General features: G+C 39.2%; 2 protein-coding genes across 4 annotated transcripts in view; both read left to right on the top strand.

Annotated features, from left to right (window-relative positions):
• The first annotated feature begins 531 nt into the window (after nt 1–531).
• dr1 (down-regulator of transcription 1) lies at nt 532–4,844 on the top strand. The gene is made up of 3 exons (XM_015056602.1): nt 532–1,400; nt 1,526–1,689; nt 3,684–4,844. Exons 1-3 carry the CDS (start codon nt 1,181–1,183, stop codon nt 3,828–3,830), a joined length of 531 nt encoding a protein of 176 aa, XP_014912088.1. The 5' UTR covers nt 532–1,180; the 3' UTR covers nt 3,831–4,844.
• Nucleotides 4,845–5,964: 1,120 nt separating this feature from the next.
• Nucleotides 5,965–18,580, top strand: part of gng12b (guanine nucleotide binding protein (G protein), gamma 12b) — a 40,413-nt gene continuing 27,797 nt past the window's right edge. Inside the window, exons 1-3 of one of the 3 annotated variants that reach the window (XM_015056598.1) lie at nt 5,966–6,170; nt 13,735–13,892; nt 14,767–14,832. The gene's annotated coding sequence lies outside the window, so the exon portion shown is untranslated. Of the gene's footprint in view, nt 6,171–13,734; nt 13,893–14,766; nt 14,833–18,580 lie in introns of all 3 variants that reach the window. The other 2 variants (XM_015056597.1, XM_015056599.1) reach the window with 2 other exon arrangements.

Raw genomic sequence — 18,580 nt, 5'->3', positions numbered from 1 at the left:
ACAAGACTATAGACTTTACTGCAATATGTTCAAGTGTCGCTTAAATGCTGCTTAAAAACCTGATTATTGTTAATTTCGGTCATATGAAACATCTTATAGTATTTTGCAACAATTCAGGTTTATAATTAGAATTGCGTTCTTGCCATTGTACAAGAAAGCACAACGGAAATTAAATTAATTTAACTCCATGTTTCAGTTGATTAAACTTAAATAAAGTAATATTTTACTACACCCAATCCTGGAAATCCTTCAAAAAAAAAGAAGACATTTATGAAAAATTTATTATATTTGAGTCACAAAACACACAAGAATAGGCATTTATATTAAATTTATGTTGAAAAATGTCACTACATGGATAACCGTCATACATAATATTGAAATGAATTTCTTTCATGTTGTATTGGAGCTTCTCTGTCATACATTAAAGTATAGTAAATAAAAGTAAATAAAAAATTATGTTATCTTCCATTTGCCCGGAAGGTGGCAGTATGCAACAGCTGTCCTACTTCAAAAAACCATGACAGGAAAGCTGTACTTCCGGTAATTTATTTGACGTTGTATCCGGACAAAATTAGGCTAATGTTACCCAGAATACACTATCCTAAATAAATATTTAGAACCTTTAATCCTATTTACATTGCTCGGTTATTTTGATGATGCAAAGTAACTTGCTGTGCTGTGAGGAATTTGTTCCTGCCGTCATTCTCGTAAGGGCTGCTTACAAAGCCGCCTCCGCTCGGAGCTCATTGTTAGCCTAGCTTTAGCCATGCTCTGTGCCGCTTTCATTTCTGTTCCGTGCTGGGACCACCGCTGCTAGCTAGCTTAGTAGCTGGCTAGTTAAGCTTTTTTTTTCCTGTAGTGCTGTCTTTTCGTTATGTATGTCGGAGGGTGTCGCTTAATAGACCCTTGTTTTATTTAATGTAAGTTAACAGAGCCGGTCCACTGTTTTAAAGCGCGCAAACCAGGCGGGGGTTGTGTGTTTGGATAGCTAACTTAGAGGAAACGTCTCGCCTCATGACGTTTGTGTTCGTACTGACGTTCAGTCAACCTGGTCGGCTTCATTTGACTCACGAAGGAAATTAGTTGGGCAAGATCTAGCCCGCACTTTCAAGAAGAGTTTATTTTTTTTCTGGGTTTTTTTTATTACATATTTGGGAGGAAAACAAATATCTGGGCCACGATGGCTTCTTCCTCTGGCAACGACGACGACCTCACAATCCCCAGAGCGGCAATCAACAAGATGATCAAAGAGACTCTTCCTAACGTAAGAGTGGCCAACGACGCTCGCGAGCTGGTGGTGAACTGCTGCACGGAGTTCATCCACCTCATCTCCTCCGAAGCCAATGAAATATGCAACAAGTCAGACAAGAAGACCATCTCTCCAGAACATGTCATCAACGGTGAGAGCTCTCCTAGATTCACACATTAGGGATTAGAGTCTGTGAGGGGGCGTGGAGCTGTCTGTTCAGGGTTGAAACCACTGAAAGTAATCGCTGCACTTTCTCCTCTCGTTTTCGCACCGCAGCGCTAGAGAGCCTCGGTTTCGCATCGTATATAACGGAGGTGAAAGACGTCCTCCAGGAGTGCAAAACTGTGGCTCTGAAGAGGAGGAAGGCCAGCTCCCGACTGGAGAACCTGGGCATCCCCGAGGAGGAGCTGCTTAGGCAGCAGCAGGAGTTATTTGCAAAGGTAAAAAAAAAAAAAAAAAAAGCGCATCACACCTACTGGTGGTGTGGGTTATTTGCATAAGTTCGTGTTGTGGAAAGCAGGATGATGTCCTTTTTAACAATGAGCCAGGATGGAGAAGTCTACCTCAGTTTGCATCACAGTCAGGAAGTGATGTTATTCTTAGAGTATGTAGATTATGTTTTAATCCTGTGACAACCTTTTTTTTTATTATTATTTTGAAGATGCTCCCTCTTTCCCTTTTGTTTATCTGTCACACAGCCATGTTCTGATAAAAACACGTGCTCCAAAAGACAGGTGTAAGTGGAGTCAGATTTGCTCAGAAACATACTTATTCACACAGCAGGTGAATGCGGAACAAATCATACTTTTAAAAAAATTTGATCATTTGTATCATATTCAGCTTTTTCACAGCAGTCTGAACGGCCCAATTCTGATCTCTTCACCTTTCAAAAAAATCCTTTGTGCCACTTCCCTGTGTGGTATTAATTGGAATACGTATCTGATGGTTTTCGTAGTCTGAGAGGTCACGTTGCTTTCGCCATCATAATTCTGAACCAGAAGAAAATACATGGCGTAAATCCGGAGGTAATCAGTGGCTCAAAATAATAGTTCTGAAATTTCAAAAGAAGTCTCAGTGAAGCATCACATCTGAGTCTCACCATTCTTATTTCTGACCACACACACAAACGGATTCCTCTACTGAAGCTGCAGTCAAGGTCGTCGCTTTTAGCTGTGCTTTCTTTTCATCAGCTTCGTTCATGTTATAATTTTTGACAATATTGTCGTTGCTGAATAGCTTTAAAATTTGATCCACAGATGGTGGCGTCCGTTTTTGCTTCCATAAACAGAGCACTGCTGTGTGACGGCTACATTTCTTTTTAACATGCAGCTCGCTTTGATGTCATAAACTGTTCACACAGGGGTCTGATATTTAATTATTTGTATGAACAGCCATGCAAAAATTCATATTTGAGTTTAAAGCCCTGCTGTGTGAACGTAGCCGTCCTTTAGCAGCATACCTCCTCTGCTGCAGTGTCTTTCTAGTTTTCTTACGGTTTCTCCTACCACTTTTAGTTTTGGATGTTTTGTTTTGTCCTTAAAGGACTATAAGACCTTAAACAAAAAGTGTTATGCAAGTTATTTGAGATAAATAGTAATTTTGAATCCTAAAGAAAATGAAGGAATTACAAAGTTGTCTGCTTTTATGCAACAAAGCACACCTCTAGTCTTCACTGAACATGTTTTGTTGCTGTTTCTGTTGACATGGCAAAATGGCAGAAGTTCCTAATTTTATGTGTTAGGGAAAAAAACTAATTTGATCTGCTGAACAAGGAAAATTCTGGATATGTTACAGTAAAAAGTAATGGAATGATCTGAGGACGTCGATGATTAAAATTTCATGAGGTAAATTTTCTTCCTCGATTCTTCGATGAACTGTTTTACTATCCAGCGCACTGTGTTCCGGCCGGATGGCTATTCTGTGTTTAGCAACGCTCTCATTTCAGCCAATGAGCTGTTGACCAATGCTAGGCGCTAGTAGCAGCTATGGAGAAGACGATCGAGGGATGGAAAGAAGGGGAACAAAAGATCTGCATTGTCTTTTACAAGCATTTTCTCTTTCATATATTTCTTTTACTAGCTCATGTAGCTATTCAATTACTGATAAGAATAGTCAACATATTACTAAAATAATCGTCTACAACAGCCCTACTGTGTAATATCACTCAGAAATGGATCGGTTAGCATGTCATGACAGTCATGAGAAATACAGCAGCAATCTTCAGTCGGAGGCATCTTTGGATTCGTTGTGAGACTGACTGCTACTAGTGATCCTTCCTGCTCACCCCATCAACATCCACAACGGCTTTTTGAAGAAGCTTGGACGATATGAGTTATGACAACATTTCACTTTGGGATAAATACATTTTTGAACTAAATTATGAAGTGGTTTTCCTGCCTTCACATGATCTCTGTCTCCGTGTCGCCCCCTGCAGGCTCGGCAGCAGCAGGCGGAGCTGGCCCAGCAGGAGTGGCTGCAGATGCAACAGGCTGCTCAGCAGGCGCAGATGGCCGCGGCGTCTGCCAGCGTGACACAGCAGGCCAGCTCGTCCCAGGACGAAGACGACGAGGACGACATGTGATCCCAGGTCGCTTTTTGACCTGTCCATGTTCTGTCCCAGGACGGCGTAGAGGACACACACGGCTCCCAGAGCGGTCGTCAACGGAGATGCAGGACTTCTTTGAACACTGGAAAACTCACATTGGGAACGAACAGGAACAGATGAAAGGGGGGATTTAAAGACAGACCCCCTCTCCAGACACCAGTACCTGAAAACCAATAGAAAGAACTGTTGATGTTTATGAAAATGACTTCAAACCCACCCTTCCCGGTTTTAGTTGCTTCTGTTTAAACGACCTTTAATTTTCTGTTGTGTAGGTTTGTGGATATGTTCTGAACACGCTGTATACACACAGCTGGAGGTCTCTCCGTTGTTAGTTTGGCGCCCTCTAGTGCTGCACCAGATGACTTGTGAGTCAGTGACATTCGGTGGTTTAGATAAACTACTTGTGAATGATTCCAGCATCTTCTTCCTCTTTATTAAATATTTGATGGTCATTTTTGTTCCCAAGAAGGAATTTTCTTCCCCCCGCCTCTTTGGTATATTTGTTCAACAGTGGATTGTTTGAGGGGTTGTGAATATAAATTTCTTATGTAAAGAAATAAATGGAAGTTTTGTTTAATTTTTAGCTCCTTTTTTCTTGAATATTTTTGTGTCATTTTTGTTCTTCATTGAACCACCACAGTATTGCTGATTAGCTACACCTTTGAGAGAGAATATTTTTGTCTCCTAGAACCAAAGATAGACAGTCTAAGAAGCCCAGAGTTTGTTTTTAAAGGTGTAGGCACGACTGTGATTCCCTTTGCTGACTCCAGATCAGTGTAAACGATGTTGAGGAATATTAACGTCTAACTTTGTAAGATGCTTTCATATCCAGGCTGAATTTTGTTACTTCTCTTTGGGTGCAGTATCTAGCATTGTGACTTTGGTCAATTCTAACTGTAAAGACAAGAAAACAATGTTGTGATACACATTCACTTGAGTTTATTACAAAGTTGTATTCTTTCAGCAATAAAGGCATCGTTTTTTTATACACACTGCTGTTCTCTTCCCTTTAATGACAGATGTGGCGAATCTGATTTGAGAACCAAAAAATGGGAGACAATGTTTTCCCCCCTGCCTTCCCCCAAGTAAAAAGCCGAGCCTTTCATTTAAGCAGAAATAGGACATCAGGTTGTTAAAATGTGTGTTTTGTTCCCACTCTAAATGTACAGAAAAGTATTAGGGCCAATGAGGGAGAAAAAAACAACTATTTTCTTTTCATTGGCCCTAATCTGCTTCCATACATTCATAAAAAAATACTTATTTCTCAGAATACCGTTTTTTTTTTTTGTTTCCCAGAAGTCTACATTATCATAGCAACGTTCATAACATGAAGTGAAGCACAATTGTAATTTATGCATAGTAAAGACAATAAAGATTTATTTTAACAAAAATTTGAAACAGTATCTTGAAGATCAAGGAACAAAATATTCACCAGAGAGGCAGTCCAGAGGCCCATGGTAACTATGGTAATTATAGAAAGAAAGCTATAAAAAAATCCTTTTTACAGTCATATATGATAATTAGAATATATGGACATATGAGGCTCATTTTTCCACATTTTAAAAAAATAAACTTTTTGGAAACATTTAAGAAAAATACTATATAGCTTTCATTGAAGATGCATTTCTGTGTTAAAACTTTTCTTTGTATTGATCTGATAAGTATTCTAATCTTGAATGAATGAATGATTAATGTTAGCTGTTAGCTGGAAATCAGATTTACCAGAAATAAATGTTGGAAAACAGTCTGTGCAGAATCAGTCTATATACAGTAATGTGTTTCATTAGTGATGAAGTTTATGAAATAAATAAAAAGATGGTACCAGAGTTTGTGTTACAATGAATGGAGGTAAACCCAGGGGAACCATGAAAAGATCCTGGGATAATCTGTAATCTATGTAATTAAATGTTACCTGTCATTATATTCCATAAGAACATTTAAGAGAAGATGCCCATAATCGTCCTTAAATTTCTAATAATGAAGACACTGTCTTCATGCCATTGATAAATGGCCTACTTCCACTTTATAAGGTTTTATGGATTGTAGATCCTGTTTAGTTCCTTCGCAATCGGACGGAGCTACCAGCAGGGGGCAGTGTTGTACGCTCCGGCAGCGTGCAGCCCAGCCCACAGCTCAGCAGAAGCGGCCAGCGGCTGAAGCCCGCCTGCGCCCACCGTCTGCCTGCTTTCCTCCGACACAACTGAATGTGTTTTAGTCACAGGGAAAGTTTTCAGGCGGACGGGAAGGAGACCACCTTGGAATATTTCATGGTTGGAGTTTAAAAATCCCTAAATTTCGCATCAAAACAGACCACAGGTGAGTATCAGCAGCACAAAGAATGATAATGTTTTTTCCCCTAACCCAGCGAAGGCAGACATTCTGTTAATAAGAGGCAGAACGGTGCCTGGGGAGTATAAGGGGGGTTTTCTATGGATTTACAAGCGAACCATTGAAATATTACGTAGATGTGTTTGATGAGAAGTCAGTAGCTTCACAACTCTTTAGGGTGGTCAACGGTATCAAACCTGAAGCATATTTACAAAAACTATGTAATAGTAATAGTTAGAGCCAAAGAGGCGTGTTTTGTGCTGTTGCTCCAAATACCAATGAGATATTTAAGAATAAATGTAGAACGGTGACTGTTGTTCAGTTTAGAGTATCCTGGTGCAAAGTCTCTGAAATATTGACCTGGTAAAGCCCATTCTTCCCCCTGATTGTTTTGCCTTCACTACTCAGAGAGACACTCACTTCTCTATCAGTGGCTCGACAAAGTGCTCAAATGACAAGACAAATCTAGAAACTTATGGAAACCTGACATCATAATAACTGTGGGGAAGACAGTCCTGTAATGAACCAATTTTTTTTTCTTTTTTTGCAACTGAAGCTGCTTTCTTTGTTTTTGCACCAGATTCACAAAGCAGATACCATTAAATGCATGCAGGCTCATCCAGGGTTGTAAAGTCCAGCAGATGGGGGGATTTTGCACCAATTTTTGTTCCTCCTCTCTTCTAAACATATTCAGTGAATTGATTGAAGAAGATCAGACTGGAAAAAATCACATTAGAACGGCCTTTCTATATAAACAAGAGATGATAATGGAAGCATTCTTCTCCCTGAAACATTTGGAAATAAAAGTAACTGAGTAAAGTGAAACCTTTAGAGAATGATAAAAGTGATAAGTGTTCCAGGATTCAGTTCAAATCAGTTTAATTACATATCACAATTTCACAGTAAGTGCTACCTCCAAAGCCCCTAGTTTGACCCTTTGGTCTGACGTTCTTGGGATGCTTTTCTAGTTTTGCTTTGGAAGGCTGCATGCAGAGCGTTCTTCAGGGGGAGGTCTTATGTTCCCATTTCTACTGTTTCATTCTCTGTGCTCTGCAGTTCTGTCTTTTCCTTTTTGAATCACAATGACATACACCGTCAACAATATGCAGTAAAAATGTCAATGTGAATCTTGTCCAGTCTCTTGCCATTGATCTCCCATAATTACAATTTACAACACTTGTCATCCACCAAAACTCCATCCATAGTTTACATCAGAACACACCTTCATAGTACACTGCCGTATTGACAGCATGACTAATCAGTTTGACTGTCTTTTCCCTACAAAATGAAACAATGACTTTTGAAATTTACTTTTGCGAGATGAACTAAGGATTTTGTGAAAGAGACTGGCTTTTTGCAGGTAAACCTGTTTTGCTGTTTGTATGAATTGCTTTGAGAAATGCACCAAAGCGACTGAGAAAAACTGTAACAGTTATTACTTGATTTGTCCAAATGCAGTATAGTCCTTATTTTATTATGCTGCCATTTAGGTTTGGGGAGTTACTGTGTCATCTATCATTTATCATGATAAATTTCTCATCATGAGAACAATTTTTAATGTGTCATCTTTACTCTAACTTCCAATGAATGATGTTTAAAATCCTCCAAAAATAAAATCCTCCATGTTGATGGGGTTATTAGTTTTCTTACTTTCTCCACTCTTTGTTCAATGAGAGTATCAATAAATATCAAAACATTTGAAAATATGATTCAGTGCAGCTACTGTTATGCAGTTTAGGGATACAAATCGCAATCATGTAAAGTAAAGTTTCTTTGTATAGCACATTGCAGGAACAAGGCATTTCAAAGTGCTTTACATCGTAAAGTCATAGAAACAAAGTGAACTATTGAAACATTACATTTTGTCAAGTGCCATCATTACACATCACAATGTTAATTCATGTTTTATTGATTATGGTTCAGAATCAATTCTAAAGAAGCTTGTTACAAATGGGAATATTTTCTACGAACACTATTTGTGTTTGTGGGGCCATGATGCAGTCACAGTCATACAATTATCTGAAAAGGAAAAAAACAATGTTTTTATTGTCACTTTTATCGTTTTTACCCCAAAATATCGTGATAAAACTTCAAGTCCATATTGCCCAACCCCTATCGCCGTCCTATCAACGCAAACATGGCCCAAGAATGTGTGGTCATCATGAGCAAACTTTGCAGTGCGTAGGCCTGGTTGTTGACTGCCAGACTCCACAGGTGTTACTTTATCAGTTTATTTCCCAGCAGAATCTCCAGGATCAGCCCACAGAGTGGAGGGCAGCCGTTCCCACAGCATCGGGTCAGAGTGTAATCCTGTTTTCCCCCCCAACAAGCAGCTCTGATGTTTACTGCAAACAACAAAAGGGAGGGTTGTTTAGAGCGTGACACACTGAGACCGAGTTATGTGGGAGGGGCTGTTGGTCAGCAGGATTACGCAGTGGGTGTGTTTTCTGTAAACGAGCAGATGTGTGTGTGTGTGTGTGTGTGTGTGTGTGTGTGTGTGTGTGTGTGTGTGTGTGTGTGTGTGTGTGTGTGACTCTTAAGTTTGGGTCTGATGTTTTTCACTGGGATCCGTTTTCTGGCAGTCTGGTGCGACTTTGCTCGACTGGCCTGTTGGTGTTAAAGTGGATTCGTCCACGTTGCCTGGGTTACCACTGGTGCAGACCTTAGCATGGTTTAACTCACCCCCCCGCCCCCAGCCCTCCTCCTTCTGTCTGTCCCTCGACTCAAATTCCTCGCTCGGCCTCTGGGGAGCTCCTCCATGCGTCACTGCTCTGGTCACAAAGACCTTCAGAGAATGTTTCTAGTCAGCCTCTCCACCTCTGCAGGTCCAGAGTATTATCAAAAAACCTCCCAAAAAAACAAAAAAAACAAAAAAAACAAAGAAGCTGCTCCCCTCCCCTTGCTTTGATGCACGTGTGAATCTCCTCAATAACGCATGTGGCAGGGATGAAGGTGTTGCAACCTCTCTGTGAAGAGAGTGTGTCATATGTGAGAAGGCTGGTGAGTGCAGAATGCATTAACTGCTTAGCAACCGGCGAGGGGAGCGTTCACGGTGGGCTCTGTTCGCCTCCCTTCACTGATCCTTTAATATTTCAACTGAAACTCTTTTGTGTGCCATGCAACTATGGTGCCAGTTTTTTTTTAATTAGATTTCAGCCAAGTAAAACATATCAATTTTTAAAAAATCCCAAATTGATGTTTTTTCCAAGTGTAAGATCTTCTTAAATCAGTAGTGTCTAAAGTGCGGCTTAGGGACCATTTGTGGCCCACTGAATAATTTTCTGTGGCCTCCTGATTGCAATTTTAGATTGGAGAAAATCAACCTTAAAATAAAATAATATTATGTACAACTCAATTTTTTTTCTCATTTATTGCATTTATTGGAAATTTGTATTATAAGGAACCACAAGCATCCAACAACTTTTATTCAGGCTTGACCCACAAAACCTCTTAGCTTGAGGCTAAAATAAAAATATTCTGGCCCAAAAAGGTAAACAGTCACTTTCAACATTTTTAGAGACTGTAGACCTGTGTTATAATGACACAGTCACGGCAGACCTTTTTTATGTTTGGGATCTATATTGATTTAAAGATACATTTTTAAAAAAATTCTTAACAAAATCCTATGTTTTTAGTTTATTGAAAAATAAAGTCCAAAAATGGAAAAAGTCACAACGTAGTTTGTACATTTTTATTTGACAAAAATGAATGTTCATGCCCCCAGGAGATTGGACAATTCTAACTCTCTTGTTTGGACACTACTGTCTTAAATAAAGGCATTTTCAGCCTCGACGCAGTAATTCACAAGGTTTTTGGTGTGTTTAATCTTTTTCTGTTCCAGAATGTTTTTTCCTTGACAATGAATTTTCCAGAAAGTTTTTTTATTTTATTTGTTTGCTAATGCAACTTCATTTGTGCAGCTTCACTGATTCGTGTTCAGCAAAATGCGCCCGCAGCAATAGAATCCAGAATGCGATTCAAAAAAGCTGTGAAATCAGACAGATGCTGCCTTTGATCCCAGTTCTTTTCAGTGATTACAACTTAACAGCTATAAGGAAAGCCACTGAAAACATTCTTTGTACTTGATATGCATTTTAAAGTGAACATATCATGCTTTGAAATCCTGCCTTTTGACATTTAAACTATTCAGTTGTGGTCTTTGTGAAGTGGAACTGCAATGCTTTGGTCTGAATTCTTCATATTTGTGACCCCAAAGGACACAAATATGAAACATTTACCTCTGTTCTTCATCTGAGAGCAACTTGTTTTGGTGCCGTTTCTTTAAATTCCACTTCGGGTTGCAGAGCGTTCCACTCCACCATATCTGGCCATCTTTGTAGTTTGATAGTGCAGAAAGGTTGTATTCCCAAATTGATTAAAAGATGTCAAAAACTTAATACTTTTTAGATGTACAAGCCAGAAAAATGAATATAATATGATACATAATATGAACGAAGACGTATTGTAAACAAGGCCTCAAACGCAGTTAACGAGTTAGCTCACGCTAAAGCTAAGAATGTCACTGAATGCATTTGGATCATGTGCTCTCCCCATGGCAAAACCGGCAAAAACAAAGCAAACTTTTTTATGTAATAATACTATTGAAAATATGGAGTATGGTTACGTCCTCAGGGAACTAATAGGTAGCGCACAGTGCTAACCTAAGCAGAAGGGACGATGCTACTCCTAGTAAAACAATAGTCAAGATGTCATGTCAGCACATTTATGTCTAAAATAAAGTTTGTTGTCATTTTAGCAGCGTTATTAGCAGTTTACCGCTCTGCTGTGTCTGTCGTTTCCACAGTCAGGAGGAGCTGACGCCTCAGTCAAAGTCTTTTGGCAAATCCCTCTTGCTACTGGTGGAGGTCGCTGAAGCGTTCATCTTTGAAGTGCTTCAAAGAAACAAAGTGGACTGTCCCCACTGAAAATAACATTTATCCAGGCACTTCGAAGAGATTCTCATTCTGGAGAACTTAGTAATGAACTAATACATCCAACAGCTGAGGATTTTTACTTATCCACTTGTAGCTTCCACATCCTTGAAGTTGGACTACAAACCTACTGTGAAAAATAACATGAGTGGATTCGGGAAATTGGCTGGCTGAATGCTATTGACTTTGTTTAGTGACATTGTAGTTCAAAAAGCGTAAAAGAGAATAGAGAAAACTGAACAGATGGAAAAATGTGTCCCAAACAGAATTTAAACATTTACAAGGCAACAGAAGAGACTAAATTCAACTTGTCTGCACTTCTAGAGACTTCTACACAACAAATGTATTTAAAGGCTAAAAAATGTTTGAATGACATGTCTCCTAAAAAGGAAACATCATCAAAAAACAACAGACTTGGATTATCAGCAATACAACTATAATCAATGATAGAATGTGATCTAACTGTAGCAGACTTTAAAACAAATGTCAGTGACGCACGCAGTCACACGTCTCCGGGCGATTCGCTTTGGAAACACAGCAGAAGAGACGAGGACGAGCCACAACTTATGATTACGATTTTTTTTTTTTGTACAGTATTTATATTCCAAAACAAGTTTGAAATCACTTTAAATTCAAAGGTGATTGTCACATTCACGGCCTCTCAATAGCCAAACCCTGCATGGCGTGTCCTGAAGGAGCTCTGAGCACACATGCAGAAATAGCAGCTGGATGCCTCATTTCTCTCATACTTAAGATTTTTTTTTTTTTTTTTTGATGATGATTAAAATGTCTTTTCACTCTTATATGAGTGCTGCCATGGTGTCATAGAAGGACCATAGATGAAAGTAGGTTTCTTAATGTTTACTTAGTTAACAGTCTCCCACACACTGCCTTTTTCTCATGCCTTACAGGCACCGTTGTTGAGAAATGTGAATATGTAATTCAGTAACGCTTGAACTGCAAACGCTTAAAGCCCAACAAGAACAGAAATGACAGCTTATTGGCCTGATGAGGCTCCGCCCATCAGTTCACCTTACTTCTGCTTTCAGTTTAAAAAAATATATCATGACAAATAATTTACATTCGCAATGAATGTGGGACAAATTGGGTATTACCTTTTAGGTACCATTGATATTATTGCTATGTTTAATTTTTAGTATGAGACGCTGATAGTTTTAGATTTTCTTCCCAGCAGCTAGTTTGTGACAGACACCGTTTGACTCATGGTCTGTCTGTGCTCAGTGGCATTGTGGGAGTTGTCACATACAGTAGCATCTGCAGGATATTTATAGCCGTGTACATCTGTAGAACATCTGTGGTAAAGCTGTTACTGTAAATTGAATTATCTTCACATGTCCTTTCTTTGACATATTCCATGGCTCAGAGATCTTCCATTTAGCTGCTCTGTGGGTTGTTATTAAGCTAGGTGTGTTTTGTCAGCTTCAAAAAAAAAAAAAAAAAATTAATGTTATTGCATGCAGAGGCACAGTAATAGTATATTTTAACGGCTTGTGTTTAAAACAGTTTAGTGCTTGGTTCAGAGTCACAAAGGCTACGGCGGCAGATGTGTCCCAAATGCAATTTATTTTTTTTTTGCTCCATCCTATTTTTTCAAGAAAGCCTGAACAGCCCAATTTAAATTTTAACTTCTCCACACGCCTACAAAGAAAATCAGCTCTGGACCACTTTCATATGTTGTACTAAACTGGATACATATTTGATAGTTTTCAAAGTATCTGCAATCTGAATGTTGCATTTAATCCAACTTTTACGTCATTAATATGAGACATGCATCACAATTCTTCACCAGCATAAGCCAGATGCAGTAAATCTGGTCATAACCAACAGCTGAAATAATTGTTATAATTACACATTGCAACCCCACTACTCTTGGTTCCAGCTGCGCATCCAAATAGACTTCTCTACAGACGTTGCAATTAATGCTCCACAGAAGATTATTAGTTGTGGGTTTTTTTTTATTAGCTTCCTTCAACTTAATATTGGGACGATGCTGTGGGCTCCTATTAGCTTTTAAATAATTCCTTAGACGGCGGCGTCTATTTTTACCTCTGTAACCATAGCGCTGCTGTGTGACATCAACGTTCCTCTTCTGCTTATGCAGGCTGCTTTGGAGTCTTAAGCCGTTGCTGCTTTAATTGTAACTATGTCAGCTACTATAACCATCAGACTTGTAGCACCTGCTTTGTTCCCACATAATGTGACGTCCAGTTCATCCAGATCTCAGCATGCTGCAGCACTTCTGCTGCTATTACTGAACCTATTACTGAACCTATTATACTCTCCTTTTCATCCCAGAGTTTGTATTACTTGTTCATCTGTTTCTCTCCTTGATGAAGGACTGGAGTTGTTTCTTTCCACTGTGCCCCCATGCTTGCTCAGGACGAATAATTGCAGCCATGATTCAAAATACTTCCTTTGACAGACTTCTTTCTTCCAGTTGTCATTCTAAGGTGAATTTGAAAACACTGTGTGACAGCGACTGAACTGGAATCTAACTATGTGAATATGAATTGAATGTGTCTTGTAAAGGGTGTTGATATGTGAAAAATATGTTTGTTGTATGTACAGAAACTGAAATGGTGTTATCTGGATTTCCCCAGAGAGTGTTAGCTGGAGATAAATGGTGGCTGTGTGGCGTTAAATGTGCTGCACGTGGCCGTAAACGCTCAACTCTCACAGCCCCTTCTGTTGTTACTGAGGTAAATATTAAACCAGAGGAGGAAAGGAGCTGCCGCTTAGCAAGGACAAGAGGCAGCAGGTAATACAGCTAAACCATTGACACCGTACTAAACCTTATTAAACTTTCTATGTGTTCTTTGTGATTATATAGAATGCATATGGCATGTGAATGGCAACTTAAAGTTTTAAATATACATGGAGTAACATTCTGCTGCTGTACATGTTATAAACATTTTGGTTTATAACAATAAACCAAAAAAAAAAGAAAACACAAAATATATTAATTCTGTGTTAAGTGACTTTGATTAAATTTATTACAAATTACATTTTGCAATTGTACCTTGATTCTTACCTGCGGGAAGCTTTGTAAACGTTGCTCGAGTCAGATAATGTGACGTAGTTGAGAAAGATCCTGATCCTGTGATAAACTCTGACTGGTCTGTTGCTTAGGGTTGTTTCTTTAAAGCTAATCTTATGCAGAGGAAGAAAAGATAATAGGGTCATTAGAAAGTTTTCTTTAATTTATTTACTCGTTTTATTTCATATTAAAGGTTTATATATAGGAATATATGTTAGAAGTTTCCTTTTTTAATTGTGTTAAATTTTAGGGTTAGGGTTAGACCTTTCAGTTCATGTTAGCTGACTCTAGCTGCCTCCACTCAGCACACAGACGGTTGTCTGACCACAGGACTGACTGGTCCTCTAACTGGTTTTGCTGGAATGGAGAAATAGAAGCAAGTGGAACACAGAGCAGATTTCTTCCCACCCACTGCAGTTTTCCGTGGTTGACAGATGGCGATGAAGTAAATAGTGTCACCTCATGTACTAACGGTCTTGTTTACCCTCTGCTGGACTGTTTGCTTCTGCTCTCTGCTTCTCTTGTCTCACAATTTACCTAGCAGGATGAGGTTGTCAACCTTTTCTTTGTTTTTTTGTTTGTTTTTTTTTTCCAGATGTTTGCTGACCAAACGCTCAGGAACACTTTTGGTACATGCTCCATCCAAACTGCTTCCTTAAAGGTAAGTAAGTGTCTTTTCCTGCAGGCTCTGGGGAAGCCAGGCATCCTGGGCATTTTGTAAATTTGTGAGGCTGCTCCGGTTGCAAACACACTTTATCTATAATTAAGCAGGCCCAGTCCCCACCAGTATTTCATATACCAGGTCAGACTTTGAAGACCGTCTGTAATCTGCTGCCCTCTTGAGAGCGCGGTGAAGTTTACAGTCCTATTTTAAAAGTCTCAGGCTGCAGAATCAGCTGGAACAAATCTGAAGCCATGCCAATGACATCAGTGTGCCATGAAATTTCGGTAGGCACCTAAAGGCATGAAGTATTTGGGAATCCAACTTAGCCAAAATTTGGAGGATATATTGCTAATTCTGTACTTTGGTATAAAATACACTTTACTCTCTGAAAGAGTCAAAATGCAATGCTCTTCTCTCTACCTGCTCTCAAAGCCTGAAAGGTTGTACGCTTTCACTAAAGTTTAGTAACACTTCGGCTACATTCATAGAGATGTTCAAGGTGCAGTTTTCAACAAGAGAATACAAGTTATTATTTACTAGAGTTGCAGAATATTTTGGGAGTTTGGAGTCTGCTGATGTGGTTGGTTGGTTGGTGTTTCTGATCAGGGCACTTCACTTTGGAGGTTCTGGGGTAGCCGGGAACTCCGGGGCAGATCCCAACTTTGTATGCATCCCTTCAGATCCTGGAGTACTTTGAGATCTCCAGGAATGAGCTGGAGTTTGAAACTGGGGGAGCGGGATGTCCAGATTTCCCTCTTGGACGTATCACCTTGGCAACCCAATCTCTGATAAGCAAAAGATAATGGATGAAATAAGAATAACCTAAATGTAAATTGTCAGCCATCTTTAATTCTCTAATTCTACGGTGTGTCTCACAACATAAGATGTGCTGCTGAACTGAAACACCAGATTTTGTTGTGAGTAAAACATGTCAACGTCAAAAAAATGAGATGATCACCACTAGTTAGCATTGATTAACTTAAATAGCCATACCAAGTCTTCAGCTGAGTGACCACTGAAATTGTCGAATCAAAATAGTCTCAGGGCAAAAAATACAGAAATGAACTAAGCATTACTATTTCTGAACCATTCGACATAAAAAAATAGTCAACTTTATTGTAGCAAAGGGAAGTGTTACTCATTGTAACATATTTTCCACATGTTCATGTTCTGTACTCATTCCCAGGTCTTTTTGCCTCAACAGCTGAACACTTGTGAATTTGCCACTAGTTGGCAGTTTGGTTAATTTCTAAAAACAGGAAGTTATGCTTTGTTCTTGTGTTAGCTTCAAGTGATCTGAGACAGGGTTTTCTGAGCTAATATAAGGCTAAGAATTCACACTTTCTGATTTTCAGATATTTCCAGAAGTGTTGTTTATCCTCATATTTCTATTCACTCCTTTTTCCTTCATATGATTTAAATGGTCCTATGGTAGATAAACCACTTGATTTCCATTTTTTAAATATACTGGTCTTTTCCCAGTGCAAATGGCAGAGTGACCACATGGGGGCGTACTTCTTTGGATGGTGTGATAATTTGATGTACTCTGGTTCAAACACAGTGCATGAAGGCTGGATTGGTGGCATCAACCTTTTCAGACAATTTCTCCTTTGAACTAACTGGTAAACATAACTCACTGTCAATATCCAACAATTCTGATATTTTATTGGATTTCCACTATTAGGCAACTTAGTGATTGCAGAAGATAATCTACACCAGCTTGGATCTGATGAGCCGAGTCCTCATTTTTCTTAGTGGATCAAAGTTTACTCAGTTTGAGTTTTGCTTTTTTCCTCCCTTGCCATAAAACAGTTATATAAAATGTTTAAAGATTGTGGGGGTGATTATAATTGGCAGAATAATCAACAAATAGTTATATTTAGGTGCCACTATCATTTTAATCATATGAATCTTCCCTCATAGAGTAAATTGTATTAGCAATTTCCTCCAAATTTTGGCTAAGTTGGATTCCTAAATACTTCCTGTTTTTAGGTGGCTGCAGCCTGATACTTTTAAAATATGACTCAATAATATCCATCAAGTGAGGCAGGGATGTGTCAGGGTTTGGTCTGATAACCAAGATATCATCTGCATAGTAAAAATGAAGGGTGCACCAATAAATTAACACAGATTTCCTTGATTTTAGAAGGTGTTACACATGATTAACTATTGTCACCCAACATAACAACTTTTTAAATGTAAATCAGTATCCACAAAAATCAGAATCAGCAGGTCAGGCTGATCGGTGATTGGCCTTATGTTCCTTCCCCCACTTTGTAATTCCTGGATTCCTTCATTCTCCCTGATTTCATGTAGCTCATCGTGGATCCAAAGCCTGTTGGGTACAGTAGTTATTGGTCCAATCCCAGCTCTTCCTCTGTCAAATGGTGCCTTACACTTAATGTCTGATTACCTACTGATTGATGTAAAGTGTAAAGTTCTTTTTAGCTTTTGCGTGTAACTGAAAAAGTGCCTCATTAAGATAAAAGCGTTGAATTGGCAAATTCTTTTGAAAAATGTACTTTATTCTCTGCCATCATAGTAAAAGTCATTGGTTAGATGTGGTTTTATCTACTATAAAATTAAAGAGTATGCAAAAAGTGTAGTTATCAATAGACAAAGACTTTGTTTTGTACCTAACAATTTCCATTATATGATAATTTAAATACTTTAAGAATAATTTTGCCTTAATTAAAAATAATAAAAAGTCTCAATTTGCATCAACAGCCTGTTCATGAGGGCGATAAGTTTGTATCATTCTTGAATTTCAGATGCCGCACAAAATCAGTCCAGGGGCCGCAAATGGCCCCCGGGCTCCACTTTTGGCGCCCCTGCCTCTAATGTTAGCGAAAAATGAGGGGAAAAAAGTCTACTGTTAATAAACTCACAGTTCATTTTAAAAAGTCGCCACATGGTGTCAGTATTAGTCAGTCTATTAGTTTTGTAACTGCCTCACTTTGAGGGTCAGTATCATTCTAAACTGCTATGATTCCTTTCAGACATTCATAGTCTGGGAGTCACCTGGTCACCAGAAGCTGGATGTACATGTGCAGTTATTTTCTAATGCTGTCGGTGTTTCCAAGTGGAAATAGCTCTCATTTGTGGTGTTGGAGTAACCTTAGAGTTATTAGAGTTATTCTAGTGACTGATACATTTTCACATCCTGGTAGCACCGAAAGGTCAGGGGTCAAATGTATCTCCAAAGAGCTAAATAAATACCACGAGCAAACAAAGACGTATTTTACCGTAAGCACCCAGCGTTTAACTGGCTGGGAGTAAATCAGTGACACTGGTGCAGGTGTTGAACAAAGGCCTTTTTTTTTTTTTCGCTTTTGTCCAGGTGTGTTGCTAGCTGGTTGCTGGGCTGCTATTTATTGTGCAAACCTGGCAGAAATAGAAAGCCACCGGCCGGTCAGTCGGCCTCCAAGGGAAATCATTAATTTGACCATAACTTCTGAATTTCCCACAGCTGCTGAAAGGGTTTCAGGTGACGCGTCTGATGAAAGCCAGAAGGGTTCATGTCAGAATTATGTCAGGTTCGGGGTTTGGTAGGGTTCTGAGCAGCAGTGTGTGTGTGTGTGTGTGTGCGTGTGCTTGTGAGTGTTTGTGTGTGTGTGTGTGTGTGTGTGTGTGTGTGTGTTTGCTCATTCAAGAGGAGGTTTGAATATTCCCCCCCCCCCCCCCCCCCCCCCACCCCCCCGCCCGCCCACCCCCAGAAACACACACACCCAAATCTGATCACCCC

Source organism: Poecilia latipinna, unplaced genomic scaffold (genome assembly GCF_001443285.1).
Source record: "Poecilia latipinna isolate Pla-1442-1.1 unplaced genomic scaffold, P_latipinna-1.0 Scaffold1394, whole genome shotgun sequence".
NCBI classification, from domain to species: domain Eukaryota; kingdom Metazoa; phylum Chordata; class Actinopteri; order Cyprinodontiformes; family Poeciliidae; genus Poecilia; species Poecilia latipinna.
Note: the sequence above shows the minus strand (reverse complement) of the source record. Positions and strands in the feature narration are given on the sequence as shown.